Here is a 15,617-nt window from a genome sequence, read left to right as displayed (position 1 = left end):
CTGTGCAAGTCTGCTGTAATGTAGTCACATTTAAAACGTGAATAGTCCAGTGGTCAATTTCCCCAAAACTAGACAGAAATCACCTTCACTTGATGATGAGGAAGAAAAGAGTTCATTAAAAACAATCCACAAACTGACAGCCACCATTGACCGGTTGAGAGTGTTGACTTATTCGCTATCTGCATTTTCATTTGCTCTGTCTATTTAAACTCTTTCAGCCAAAGCCATAGGTACACACCTCTCCCTCTTACTACGTGTTTATATAGCACTGACAAATTGACTAAAAAGATGTAAATCAAACGGAGAGGTCTTGGAAAAGTAAGTAATGCAAGTTTAGTCCTTTTGTTTACACGACCGTGAAGTGATAGTTGATGAAATCTGGCTGCTCCTGCTCTGTAATATCTTCTAAAGTAATTGTGACGCCTGTGAAAATGCATTTTTATAAGTCTGTTTTTTATATAAGTCTGTAAAATGAATCATTGGATTTGGGGGGGGGGGGCTTTTATTCACTTATAAACTTGTGTAAATGTGCAAGTGAAATATCAAACAAGGGTTAGGGAGTTCAGAAATGATTTCCACAAAGTTGAATATGTTCAGTAGCTTTTCTTAAAACTGCTGGTTCAGCAAATGTGATGACATTGTTGAAAAGGTCGCTGCTGCGAACTGTGAAAATGTACCATCTCATAGTTTTTTGCCACTCTAATACGACTGTAGGCCTCGGGAGTCAATATAATCCTTTCCTTTGTCTGCATCTGAATTAGTCCTACAGTAACCACCGACCTTTTCAGGTAACTGACTTTGATCAAGGATGGATCAGCTTAACGGATCACCATCTTCTGATGACATCAAGTCGTTTATTGTCATCCTCGCTTTGTAATACAGTCAGCATTAGTCGTGTCCCAGTTTTTTTTTTTTTTTTGCTGTTATATAATCATCTCATTAATCATGCAGATGTTTCTGTGCTGTAAGCGAGCGTGCATGAGCATGAAAGCTAATAATCATAGCTTTGCATTTTGCCCCCATATTTCTGCAGCATGTAAGATCTGATGATCTGCTGTTTTACTAAAGCACATCAGTCTTTTCTTGCACATTTGAGCGGGGAGACCCATTAAAAAGCAAACAAGCCTACATTTGTTTCCCCAAAATTTCTTTCTGTGGTAAAAAACTGCATTTTTCTTCAAAACTGTCACATAAGTGACATTGTGGCAGATTATAGAAGCTCATAAATGCAGTAACATTTAAAGAAATCCACAAAATGTAATAGGTTAGGTTAATGGATTTCTGAAAATTACAAGCTTCAGAGTCCAAATGTCATAAGCAAAATGTGTCTGTCACGCAGCTTCAGCATAAATAAGCAGAATGCGATGAGGTAGACACGTAATTATCTCAGGGGAATTCTCTGATAATGCTCCTAAAGAAGAAGTAGGACGAAATAATCACAGAACATGAGCCTAAAATAGCAAAAACTGCCCCTCGAAATCACAAAAAAAATAAAGCATGCTGTGTGTTGTACTTGGCTGACCTACACAAACATTTCCAGACTAAAACATATTATTTTTCCAAAGCCTCTGGGTATTAATATTTCATATACAGACAAAGAAAGTCCCATTTTTCAAGCCACCATCACTATCTGCTGCTCGGAATCGTTCCCTGCAACTCGAAAACACTTTGCATTCAAGCTTTCTATTACAGTGTGACCATTACCTCAAATTTCTATACACTTTTTGTGGATATATGCTATCCTTTTTATGTCCTTGACTTTAAATATTTTACTCTTATCCATCCCTTAGAGAAGAATTTCCTCTCAGTAGTGTCTTGCCAGTTTTACATATAAGTAGAGCAGCATACTGCAGCGCCGTGCCACTTCGCTCTGGTTATTCCCCCTCTCTCATTCAAAGGGGAACATGAGGTCAGCGTGGTGCTGATCTGCCCGTCAACATCGATTTAGAGACCCTCGTGGAACAGAGCAGTGCCATCAACGCTGTCTCAAACTACTGTGTCTCCAGAATAATCTCTCTCCATCAGCGCTTAGTGAAGTGATCAGAGGTACAACTGACAGTCCGCTAATGGGGGGATTTTCAGCAGTGCCACTCTTGGCGCGACCATTTGTCTCAGCGCCTCTTTCTATATCTTCCCTTCTCCTCAATCCCCTGAGCCTCTTGTTTTCTTGTGTCTTCCGTGCTCTGTTCATCCATCTTTTTGCTGTTTCCACATGTAGCACACACACTAAGCTCAAAACTACGGATGTGCCGGTATCACATTTTCATGCTATGATCACTGTGGCCATAAATATCCTGGTATAACACGATAATCATTCTTGAAATACTGCTATTAGTGTTAAAATGTAGCGAATCCTGAGTCTTCTGCAACACATATCTAACACACCCTTTTAATTGCGGTGAAGCTGAAAGCTATGCTGCTGCTTCTTACCACTGCTGCAGCGTTTCACCACCTCCCTCCACCCCGGCATCCACCTGAGTTTAGCTTTTTCCCATGGGCGGAGGAGTATCGTCACTCTTCCGCACCCTGCTGAGCTGATGTTTCCTTGAGGTGAGCGATGACGTCAGAGCCTAGATGTTAAACATTAATCGCGTATATATTCAACATTTACATAATCTATTCCACGTGAGCAAACTATACGCTATCTGCTCAACGTCAAACAGCAGACAGTTAATGATAAGCTGGTGAACATACTGTAGCGGGGCATTCAGCAGCTTAAGAGCCCGATATTTACCTCAGGAGTTGGTAGAGACCAAAAACAGAGCAAAAAGACTTCACCAGGTGGTCAAAAAAAACCATATAGTTAGTGTTGGGTGTTAATATTTAAGAGGCAGAATATTAAAGCATGATAACTATGGACAGTTTTATTGGACTCTTACAAGCCACCACCAAAACAGAGTTGAAACTAACCAGTAAGGGAGAATGCAATTTTGTGCGGTCTCTTTTCTCTTTGTTGGTCACTTAAAATGCATTTTCTCTCTCACTGAAAGTTTTGACTCCATAAACTTGCAACGCTTCAGTAGGTCTACTAGATAATTCAAGGAATGCACAAGGCTGGGCTAAAGTTGCCCAAGCAGTCCATTTACCCTTTTTGACTGAGTGCCCCTCTAGAGGAAACACTAAATTTGCTAAAGTCAAACCAAACTAAATCACCATATCATCCAAACTTGTATCTCCTTTTGATGGGCACACCATTGGACCCAAAAATGGGCCAGACCAGAACTCTAAAAAAGAAAACATAAAGTGATGTCTTATGCCCCATATAATGTGACACTGTAGCATCCAAAATTGGTATTGTTACTGCTATGTGAGATTGTGGAAATGATTAACAACAAATCGTATAACCAATGGGATGCCCTGTGAGTAAAGATCTCGTAAGATCTCGTAAACAATGCACAGATTGTCATGTTTAATGTCAACATCGCTTAGACATGGAGGATAAAACTAGGCACACAATGAGCCCGGCTCTCTGTTCCTGTGGGGTTTTTTCCAGTAGAAATGCCTCCTTATTGTCAATCTGCTAATAAAGACAGGTATGCTTGTGTTTTATTGCGTCAAACTTCCACAGTATAGAAAAACCAATATACAGACACACGTCTGGTCCCAACACAGTTCTTACTAGGCTGACATCAAATCCTGTCTACTTTACTTACTTTCTTCTTCCTCTCCATTATTTTGTTCTCCATCATAATCATGTAGCAGCTCGTCCTCATGGCTGTAATTCCATCTGAATGGCAAAGTGTATCAGATACACACTCCGATAAAAGGAAACAACGTGACCCAAATGCTTTATTCATCATCCCCGACCCGGCTTACGCGGAAGGCAAAACAAACAAGCTCGACTGCCACATTTAATCAAATGCAGCCGTCTGATCGGTCCTTTCTCACTCTCAAGGGCACCTCGACTGTGGAACTCTTTGCAGAATTTGTTTTGATGAGGGACACCTTTCTGAGTAACAGGGTCAATCATATTACCTCTGCAAGTGACTTTAAAAAAAAACCTAGACAAGTTCTATTTTAGAGCACAGTCATGGTGATAAGGCTAACCTTGTCATTTCAAGAGTGCACACAGCGCTGTCACAGAACAATCCAGATTAAAAACTGATGAATATTCAGGCCGAGTTCAGTCTGAAAAAGTTGACAGCGGCTGAGACGGTACCATCAGCAGATACAGTAGAGCACCAAACCAGCGTCCCTATTCAGAAACCACCTTAATATTCTCAGTACGTCTCACTTTACTCACGGAGGCTCTGCAGTGAAATGTAAATGGAGTAGATAAGATGGATTTTCAGTGTCATTCCACTTTTCTAAAGAGCTTTGTATGTGATTCCATCCCTCCAGTGACAACGGCAGAGGCTGCATCGTGTTGAACTAACCACTTATCACAAAATGCAAACCCTCGAGGCACTACAGCATATCAGACGAGGTGGTTTGGTGACTTTGTGCAGGACTAAAGTGAAAGGGGACTAGCAGCTGAAAGTTGCATTTTGATCCTTCGTGGCGTCGGTAACCAATCGTTCAATTGCATATTAGAGCTGGGATATTTTAATACTAGCTTTATGCAAGAAGCCAGCTGCCTAAGAAAACACTGAGGGAGGCAAGAGAAAGGATTTCTATTTCCCAGAATGAAATGCCATGTTATTTTTAATGTGTTTTCTATGCTGTATATTTAGAACCTGTACATTTATTGATATTTGTGAAATGACAAAATGTGACACCGCTATTCTTTCCAAGCTGAATCCTTCTCCACACTCGTGTCCTTGATAAGTTAGAACAGACACAGAATTATATTCATTGATTTACTCCGAATGAAAATGACTTAAGAGCCCCGAGAAGATAACAGCTCTTTCTGGGTACTTCCAAAGATACCCACACCCTGATTGTTCTGGGAAACTCAAAGAGGTCTCATCTAGTGTTTGAGCTGCTGCCAGATGAGGATGGCTATATTACATCTCTATCTATTTCCCACAGCATTTGTGCAATTTTTCACAGGAAAGATTAATGGCTTGTTCAGTTGCAGACAATTTAAAGTTGCGTGGAGGACCTCTCTAAGGAATTCGGAGAGATTATGAGTTCTATTTGCCGAGGAAATGAACAGTTTGTCCAAATGCCATGAGTCAGCCTTTCCCGTGTTCTCTCTTTCAGAGTGTGGCTTTGACCAAACTGCATATAGTTTCAATACACACATCACAAAGCCAGCTTGCGAAATTATTGAACCATCTGAGGATATTATGATTTTAATTTCGGGTACTTTAATGTTTGAATTTTGCATACTCCTTCAAAAAAAAAGAAAGAAAAAGAAATTGGATTCTTTTCATCTCCTGGGGTTTTCATTTATTTTTATTTTCCCACCACAATTATCCCATTCCTCTTTCAATGTCCAGCTAGGCTCATTCATTTTCCACCCACACACCACCTGTTTTTTCACACTGCTATTCAACCCATATACCATATTCACCTTCCATGCACCAAAGTGACAGGCATAAGGATATTACAAATGTTGAAACACTGGTATGCATGCTCCATTTCTGCAAATAGACGTATCTGTGATATAGGGGGTTATGGGAGCCACAGTTGAAGTCCTTTCTGGCCTTTCTTACCTGTCATATATGTTTGATTCTCTGACGGTTTTCACTAGTAATTGCAGATGGTTATGAACTGATTGCAGCAAATCATTCTTTTCCTCTTTGTTTCTTTCTTCTAATTTTAGATCGAAATGTTAGAGCTCAAATACGGTGGCCACCTCATCTCCCGCCGTGCTGCCTGCAAGATCCAGACTGCCTTCCGCCAGTACCAGCTCAGCAAGAACTTCGAGAAGATCCGTAATTCACTGCTTGAGAGTCGTCTTCCTCGACGCATCTCCCTACGCAAGGTCCGTGTGCAAAACACGGAAGGTTTCTCTGCTGAACGGGCCCTGGCAGAAGGCTGCAACTTGGCAGGCATCCCATTGGTACGCTCACCATCTCTGCCCGCCACGGTTGGTGGTACCCTAACCGATCTGGAAGACTCATTCACTGAACAGGTCCAGTCGCTGGCAAAGTCTATAGACGATGCACTCAGCAACTGGAGCCTGAAGACCATGTGTTCACTTCAAGAAGGCGGCACTTATCAGTTCAGTGCTGACTCCTTCAGTGCAGCAGCAGCAGCAGCAGCAGGAGTAGGAGGTGGAGGAGAAGGAGGTGGCATGGGAGAGTCAACAATTCCTCAAGGCTCAATGGATCCAAGTGACCTGTCGAGAAGTGCAAGTAAGCTCATGATGGCTTTCCGGGATGTGACGGTGCAGATCGACAGCCAGAACATCCGTGTTTCATCCTCAGTCATGGAATCATCCACTTCCGTCACCCTCGGCAGCTGTGTCCAACAAGAAGGAGCCTACACCACTGTCTCACCTACTTCCACAACAACAATCTCCACTCCAGCTTATATTCCTTTTGTCCCCGCACATCATCCTCCTCCTCCTCCTCCTCCTGCAGAGGTCCCAGCTGAACCCATAGATCCCCCACCACCCCCACAAGAACCCCCACCTCCGCCAGAATCAGATATAGGAGATGAGCAGGATGATGAATTCCCTGCGCCTCCTCCTAGTGAAGAAGAGCTTGGAATGGAGGAGGAGCAACCTCCCCTAACACCTCTGGATAAGATGGCTGCCCCTCAAAGCCCAGAGGAGATTGTGGTGGTGGCGGCACCACCACCCACAGAACCCCCTTACGCCCCTCCACCACAGGAGGCTGTAGTGCTGGGGAGCTTGCCCATTGTAGAGCCGCTGGAGGTCAAGAGGTGTGGCTCAGAGACGGCGGACAACAGCTCAGAGCAGATGAGCAGCAGCAGCACATCGACAGAGGCACGCTCTACATCTGAAGCCTCGTCCAAGGAAGCACTGCAGGCCATGATCCTCAGCCTGCCACGCTACCACTGTGAGAACCCAGCTAGCTGTAAATCACCCACGCTGTCCACTGACGTCATGCGAAAACGCCTCTACCGCATTGGCCTCAACCTGTTCAATGTGTGAGTAGCCACTGCATTTTTTTATTCTTTTGTGCTTAGATGATTCTAGTTACATTGAAGTCTGAGGTTTTGTGATATCACTGCTGAATCATTGCTGACTGGTTTGACATGATTAACTGCAGAAAATGAATGATCCACAGCACAGAAACATTTTTCTAGTTCTTCCTATTTTCTAAAATTGTAAAGGTAATCCAGGTCCTGGTGTTGTCACCTAATCAATTCTCTATAAATGGGAAGGTTAAAGGAAAAAAGACAGTGGTTTTATCAGAAATACTTTGAGTACTGTGCTGTACAGCACAGTCGATACTGTTAATATGAGGTTAGAGTTACCTCTACCCCTCCTCTACCTGAGGATTGATGCGGCCCTCTGGACTCAAAGGGCAAAAGAAAAACGCTTTTCCTCACAGGTCCCTGTTGTGTTAAAAGAACAAACAGATTGAGGCCCAAGTCCTGAGCCAGATCTGCAGTGCCAACATTCATCTCAGAAAGACGAATCAGAACCGGGACACAGAGAGAGAGAATTGTATGTAGACTACTAGTTAGCCGGACATTGCAGCTAATGTTAGAGTGGGAAAACACACTGTTGAGTCCATTGCACTTTTGTTCTTGTGTTTATTTTCAATCAATAGTGCAAGCACCAATATATGTTATTGTCTGTATATGCTGTATACTGTAAATATAGCTTTTTCTTCTTATCTGACAGGTATTATGTGCCAGTCTTAAAGTGCATCTTTCATGGATAGAACCCAGGTGTAAAACCTGATACAGATAACTCTTGTTTCCCAGCCACTACCCAACTCCCATTGCATTTTCCTCTGTGGTTTCACAAATTGTCAGCAGAAGAAAAACATGTCTGTCTTGAAAAGCTTGTTTGTGTTTGCGGCTTTTCAGTCATTGTGAATTCAGCCCCCCCTCCTCTGCTGTTTAGTGAAGAGTGACAAAGTCAAAACCAGATAAGACCGTCCCAAGACATGCACCAGACAGGTGCAAGGTGGTTACTTGGCAGCGAGAGATAGGAAGAAAAAGTGTTGCCACGGTGACAACAGTGCACAGGGCCAGCGCTGACTGAATCTGTGGGTTTGATTTGTTGAGAGAAACACTGAATCCTTGAGCTGTGTGTTAAAGTAACTCAGTGTTGCAGTAGAAAATTGAATGCTCGTCCTCCAGCTACTTATCATAAATGATCAATTACCAAAAAGGAGATTTACCATATGCTCTATTACCTTTTCACCCAGAGCTCACCCTGAAGGACCTAAACACATGAATGGGTTCACATGAATTTACTGGACTCACAAGTGGAGCTCAACCCACTGATGGAGTAGCTGGAATGTACTTGGAATACATGAGGGGCGAATTTAAAAAAAATAATGGCAACGATCCACAAAGCCTAAAATTCTCATTAGTAATTCTGCTGCAAGTTGTGAATGTAATTAAAAGTTCCTTCAGCACTATGTGGACCGGCACCTTGGGAACAGAGATGAAAAAAGTGTTTCAGCATTTCAATCCAAGAAAGCGAGGGAGTATTTTATTGTTTTGTGTGTTTTTTTTGTCCCTACCACCTCAACTATTTCTGTAGAAACTCTCCTTGCTTTCCAAAATAATATGCCGTGTTCCCTTGGGTGCAAAATAACTACAAGATTTTGTTAAGATATTGCCCCAATTAAGCTATCTTATACAAATTTAGAAGACTGGAGCTCATGAACACACATTATCTTTTTTTTCCTCCATGCCAAGCTCTGCAGCTCAATAAAAGTGCACGTTAAAGCCGATTAACTTTAACTCAATGCTGGAGCGTGACACTGAACGCAAGAGGAGCAGGAACGAGCTGTGCAGTTCCTGGATGGAAGATGCAGAGGGAATCATCACCAGGGGGAACGTAGAAAACACAGAAAATAAAAAAAGAGTTGTGATGTGTTCCCTTGTGAATATCAACAGCAGTGTCGGTCTTACTTAATTTCTTAATCAAGTTATTTAAAATGCTGCTGTTTATGTGCACAAAAATTGTGATATGTTAATATGTATAGTTCTGAATTATATTTTAAGAGACTGTTGCGAAGACCACTATTGGTTGTGATAATTATATCATTAGCAAAAGAGGAAGTCAAGTTATTGTTCCATAACCATAGGTTTATATGACAAAGGTCCCCTAACCCTGATAAAGTTGTCATTTCAACCCAAACCTAGGCAAAGTACTTATTTTAGCCCAAATCATGACCTGTCCCTGAACTTAACAGTCATCTTTGTGCCTAAACGTAACCAAACCCAGTGTCATTCCAGATGTGTTTTGTCATTTAATTTATTAGTTATTGTTTGGCAACTAAACTCGTTCAAGTTTGAGTTCGCATCATGCTCAAATAAGGTAAAGTGTACAAAACTGGCATTGATACTTTTACTTTTAAAACATTATTTTTATATTAGTCTGTCTGTTTCTACCCTGTGCTTTAAGTCCACACCACTTAGAATAAAAAAGATCACTTCTATTCACCATTTTCCGTACGATTCATTTTCAAACATGTCCATTTTGATAGTGTCAGTCTGAGCGGCAGGGAAAGATTGGCTGTAACATTTATCTGTTTGCTCAGATTGTATATGAACCACACAGTTTTTTTTAAAATTATTATTACACATCAAATGAAGGGAAGTGAGGACTGTACACATTCATAATGACTGTTTAATGAAGGCTCCCAGTTTGATTACAAGGTTCTGTGCCTCTTTAGAGAGATTTCCATAAAATGACATAGCCTTTTCTGTCTATTTGCAATCCCCTCTTCTCATTCCCCCGATCAAACACCTTGAAAGATAAGCTGACTTTTAATAAATTGGCTACGAGGGAAAAGAGAGACAGAATGAGGAATGAGAGCAAAAAAATAAATAAAAAGTGGAGAGAGAGAGAGAGGGCAATCAAGCTTGAGGCTTATTAGTTCCACCAGTTCATATCCTCCCCCTAATACCTGCGCTGTTGTATCCTTTGCATCTTAAACAGGGCTGTTTGCTTTGGGCTAAAACTTGGGTATTGCTTGATCATGCGGACAAAAAGCTCACACATCGCATTACCAAACTGCAGGCGTATGTGTGAGTGTGTGTTTGTGTTTGTCGTGCAGCAGGTGGTCTATGCGCCACCAAAAGCAAGAGGAGTAAAAAAAAAAAAAGTAGAAGAGAGAGGGTGGGGGGGAAGTAAATTAAAGAGAGGGAAAAAGTCAGACGTTTTGTGTGCATGTGTGTGTGTGTGTGTGTGTGCACCAGCCTGCACACGCATGAAAAGATAGAACAGTCTGTGATGGAAATGGAGTGAGAAAGCAAAGACCGAAAGAGACACAAAAAGATAGAGGGCAAGGGGAAGAGGTTGAGAGAGAGGCCACTTGATAAAGTTTCCACTTTGAGTGTGAATGGAATGGCAATGACTCCATTTTGGGAGGGGAGAGCGTGTCAAGGACACTGCCATCACACAAGGGAGCTAACACCAAACCCATCAGCGGGGAGTGGGCAAAGAGGGAGTTGGAGATGTGAGCAGGGGTGACATCAATGAAAGATTCCTGAGTAGATTTCTTTTTTTTTTGTATGCATTACTTTTCCATTTTATATTATGATGTGAGACATATCCTTAATTCACTTTTCTTTCTTTCACACATCAGACCAACGTCCCACCGTGCGTTAAAATGGAGCGCCACCAGAGCTGTATGACTTAAAAAAGGTGGCATGAGACATATACAGTATAAGGTGATAAATGGCGGAACTGTAAAGAGCGAGTGGGAGAGCTGTGAATACATATGTCGAGGATAATTAGCACAGCGGATCAACAAAGCCACCCCAACTCCTCGAGAGGGATAACCTGACACCAAAGCCAGAGAGAGAGAGAGAAAAAGCTCTCCATGTATCGTTTGTGCTTGTTTGTGCATACACAAACCTTTCCTGTATTAACATTCTGCCCTCGGTGCTAAATGACCCAGCGCTTAATTACAAACTCTGAATTCCAGATGGCAAACAGGGGAAGCATTTCTTATTTCTCTCCTGCAGTTGACAGGTGGTACATACAAAGATCGTGGAGAAGCTCAAGTGGTTTGAAAAAAAACAGAAATGCTGAAATCTAACGAATAAACAGATTAAATGATTCATAGTTCAAGTTAGAGTAATGGATAGTCTCAGCCTCTTTTTTAGACTCGAAATATGACATACCCAAAATGAATAGAGTATATCTCTTCAACTACAAGGTCTATTTGAATAATTTTGGTGTCATAATAAAAAAGAACACTTGTATGTCGATTCATCTGACAGGACTCTGGCCCTATTGCTATATTCTTGCATTTCAGCGAAAGCATACTTGATTGACAAGAGCAGTGCTTTGCAACAGCGAGTCAACATCGGTGTAATGGTTTGAGGATTTGGAAGCGTTTACAGTCGCACCATGCACAATCGTGTTTAGCACAACCGGCCGTCAATCTATCACTGGTTAGTAATGAAACCAAAATGTGAGCATCTGGAGAAATAAAAGACACGCTTAAGACACAGTAAAGGCCATAAAACACAGCTCTACAGCCACTGTGCACATCTGAGATAGATCTAACATAGAGGGCCTAAGATTGGGAAACTGAAACTAGTTGGTTTCAAACTAACATTGACTGATTTTTGCTGAACTTGTCCGCTCATAGCAACTAAAATATGATTTCATGGCTATGCTCACAGCACTTGGTTAGGTCAGGGAGAAATTGTGGTTTCCTGTGAACATAATCTAGGTGACAATGACATTCCCCATCGACACAAAACTGACAAAACAAATCAGGAGTGTACACGTGTAGACGCAATCTCTAGGAGACAAGTTTCTGATTGGATGTGACCCTTGTTCTATTGTGTTAAAGTCATTAAAATGACATCACGAGGCCTCCACCTTCACACCCGAGAAAGACACAATCATCATTTGCACAAACACAAGAGGTCCACATAATGAAAAAAATGTAAACAGGGGTTGCTTTCAGCATTTGAACAAACAATCCATTCTTGTGATTGTCTGATGAGGACAGTCTCGCTCTGCACCACCAGTCTGGATCCATCCATATTGCACCTCCCACATAATTTCCTCCCCTCGTGTCCGTCCCACCATTCACTCCTGATTACAAATAATAATCACCATGTGTGATCCATCTGTTGTTGGACAAACATCAAATGAGTGATATCTGCCAAATTCGTTTGGCGAGACATCACCTTCATCTGAGAGGGTGAGCTAGAAGCTTGAGGAGTGCGCTGAGGCTGTCACAGCAGATGCTTCCAGCCTGCACTCGTCGTCCTCCCTCCCCGTCCTCGCGTTCCCATTGCCGCACATCTGCCCTGCCTGGTCTTCATCCAGACTCCTCCTTATATCCTGCCCTTTATCCTCCCCTCCCCTCTGTCTCGCCCTCGTCTTACAAAACCCATTAGCCGTGGTGCACACACACACACACTGCTCTGTTATGTAAAAGCTGTGGTTTAAACACTGTATAAAGACTGGATAGGGAGAGCTGTGGCAATAATGTGGTTGCCTCCCTGGAGCAGCTACTCTCTGTGTCTAAGAGGGTTAGAAATAGTTGTGATATTACTCCCTTGTTCATACAGAACTTCCGACGTGCAATCAGCTCAAAACTATCTGCACTTAGACCCACTTGAGTTTGTATATGTCTAAGTACGAGAAGTCTATGTCTGTATCTAAAGAATCCTGCCACGCATGTTTTAGCTTGCTGAATTAATGGCCCTTATATGCCAACACAATGCATGTAGTTAAAGACTAAAATACACTTCCAATAAATGATGTAGACAAACAATTAAATAACAGCAAAATATTATCAGACAGCTAGTACAATGGATAGCTTGGAAAAGTGAAAGCACATTTGAAATTCGTGACCAGATTGGACATGTGGACATCGTTCAGTTTCTGATTGATTGTCGTGACTCTGGCCGCTGCCATCTTGGCCGACTCACAGCTAATCAGAAAGTGGGCAAAGACGCAGAGGATGGGTGGAGCTGAGGTGTGCTGAACGAAGCCTGGTTGATCAAACCTGTAACGGCAACCGCTTGTCAAACAACGTGAGCCAGATTTTGTGTTGTAAACATTAATTTTTTTTGCGTTTTCATATGAAGGACTTATAAAGATTGCCTCAAGTGGCCGTTTGAGGAACTGCAGTTTTTGGCACAACACGTAGAGAAAAGTCATTCACTCAGTGAATTAACTCAGTACATTGTGTTGCTTTGACTTCAGACCACCCACATTAATGTTAATTTTTGTTTTTTTGTTTGATGCACATCCAGGCAGTGGAAACACACTTTTAAAATCAACTTGGTCACGGTTGAGATTTAGGAGCAAACAATATCAGTAAATACAAGCAAAAGTCATGAACTCAAGCTAGTCTTAAACCTGTCTCAGTCCAACAAAGTCTGCCTGATAATCTCTCATGGTCCGTGTGTATGAACAGGGATTTAAAGCTACATCCTACATCATCTATTATTCTGGCAGCGGGCCCATTCTCTGAGTTTAGAGTGTGAAGTTGTTTAGAAGTTGTTGTTGAATGTTGTATCTCAGTGCAGGAATGAATGCAGAAGAGATTTTGCCCTGTGTGTTTTATCACTTTTAGCCCACCGTGCAGGTGTGCACACTAAGCACCCAACCTAGATTTTCAGACTCATTACTGCAATGCATCATTTTGTTTTTTTATTATTTATTTTTAAATGGTCTCTCAGCAATCATTACAATGAATAAATAAACAAATAAAGGATGTAGCTCCACAGTTTGTGTTTTGCACGAGTGTCACACATACACCAGCCCCTAGACACTCTCAAACAGAACAAATGGACTTATTACTGCTGCTAAGTGTGGTTAAGTGTGTAAAGGAGCAGATCGTCTGTCACAGTCATGCGACTACGACAAGTTTAGGGCATACAAGTACGTCTCGGTTTTAAAACACTGACAAGTTTTTCCTTTATTTTCTTTTGTCTCAGAAACCCTGACAAAGGCCTGCAGTTCCTGATCTCACGAGGCTTCATCCCCGACACACCCATCGGCGTGGCACACTTCCTGCTGCAGAGAAAAGGCCTGAGCCGACAGATGATAGGAGAGTTCCTCGGCAACAGCAAGAAGCCCTTCAACAGAGATGTCCTCGAGTGAGTAGCGCACATTGTTCCCTCACACTGTTTTAGGATCATTTGCTGCTCCTCATGAGGTGATTCTCCTGGATAATCCTTCAATTTCCTGGGAGATCAGGGGTCGGGGTCAGCTACAGGCCTTGATTTCGACAGGGGATTTAGCAGAAGGAAAATCCCCAGCTTTTGTAGCCACAATACAGTGAGTCGTGCTGATACCGAAGCCAACTGTGCACAGCCTAAATTATAACTTATGTCAAAGCCATCATTTTTTGCAGACATTGACATTTCATTATATTTTTCATCGGAGTAAACAAACTGAGAGCGAGCTGAAATTGAAGTGTCATGATCCAACAAATAAGCCCCTATCTCACTCTCCAAATTGTAAATATGGGTTGACTTGCAGGACAGAATTATAGAAATTTGGATTAAGAGCTGATAAGACAAAAATGAAACAAAACCTTCCGGGGCCTTATTTTTTTTGTTTTTTCCAGCTTCTTTTATCACATGAATATCAAAAACACGGTTGCTATTGCATTTTAAGAAACAAAGAGCAATTGATCTGATAATGTAAATATTATTTTGGAGATTTCATCACCCATCTCAGCAGAGTAGATGAAAATTTAGCTCCTGTTCTTCATATTTATTTATTTTTATTTATTTGCCTGCGCTGTGCCAGTGCCATTTTCAAATTAGATCTAAACCACAAGTGTAAATCAAATAATAGTCTCTATTTGGAACACAGGGAAATGCATTGAAGTGTATGGGATAGACTTCCTGTGTGGTTCCTGTGTAGTGTTAGTATTCAATACATCAACGACCTGTCTTCAAGTGGTGTGCAGTGTTAGTTTAGGTCGAATAGGGTGCGGTGGCTGAATCAAGGTTTGTGTGTGTGTGTTAAAGGGTTACTCCGGTGGTTTCATATTGTACTTCCATAAAGTTGGGTAACTCATAATTGACATAATAATAATAACGGTCAAAGATAAAACAGCAGATGTCCAGATATCCTCAAACATTGAATCCTACACTTACCATGATGCTCCCTGTTAGATAGAGAGTCTCAAACTACTAGCCTGGGGGCCACATTGAGCCATGCACAAATGGACTAGACCCTAATAATAACTCTAACATTATCAGAGTTTCCCCTTAATACCAACATTTATTTTATCTTAAGTGTCCATTGCAGAAATGTGTCTTCTACCCTTGAACTCAAAAACAATCCAAAACACATTTTTTTTCTGATTAATCAGTCAGTTAGAAAAAAAATGAAAGTGAGATCTTCATTACTCTTAAATTCCAAAATGCACCAGTTATGCCAAGCATCAAATAACACATTTATTAGCTCGTTACTTTCTCCGGAAGCTATTCAAAGCTGTTTTCAAAACAAGAATTAATCACTGTTTTCTCCTTCACCTTTTCTGTACCTTCTGTTCTTTACAGCAGAATAAAAATAAATATTAAAAAAACAAAAAAAAACAGATGAACCCAGTGAGTTTGGAGAACAAGGACAG

The 15,617-nt window shown here is 41.6% G+C and overlaps 2 protein-coding genes across 4 annotated transcripts in view; one reads left to right on the top strand and one right to left on the bottom strand.

The window, feature by feature from the left end:
* LOC104928802 (E3 ubiquitin-protein ligase TRIM38) overlaps positions 1–15,617 on the bottom strand; it is an 899,066-nt gene that overhangs the window by 690,052 nt on the left and 193,397 nt on the right. The gene's annotated exons all lie outside the window — the stretch shown is intronic.
* iqsec3a (IQ motif and Sec7 domain ArfGEF 3a) overlaps positions 1–15,617 on the top strand; it is a 94,739-nt gene that overhangs the window by 51,357 nt on the left and 27,765 nt on the right. For all 3 annotated transcript variants that reach the window (XM_019273482.2, XM_019273484.2, XM_019273483.2), the window contains 2 exons: positions 5,711–7,005; positions 13,966–14,127. In XM_019273482.2, the coding sequence (XP_019129027.2) occupies positions 5,711–7,005; positions 13,966–14,127 (1,457 nt within the window). The remainder of the gene's footprint in view (positions 1–5,710; positions 7,006–13,965; positions 14,128–15,617) is intronic.

Source organism: Larimichthys crocea, chromosome XX (assembly GCF_000972845.2).
Source record: "Larimichthys crocea isolate SSNF chromosome XX, L_crocea_2.0, whole genome shotgun sequence".
NCBI lineage: Eukaryota > Metazoa > Chordata > Actinopteri > Sciaenidae > Larimichthys > Larimichthys crocea.
Note: the sequence above shows the minus strand (reverse complement) of the source record. Positions and strands in the feature narration are given on the sequence as shown.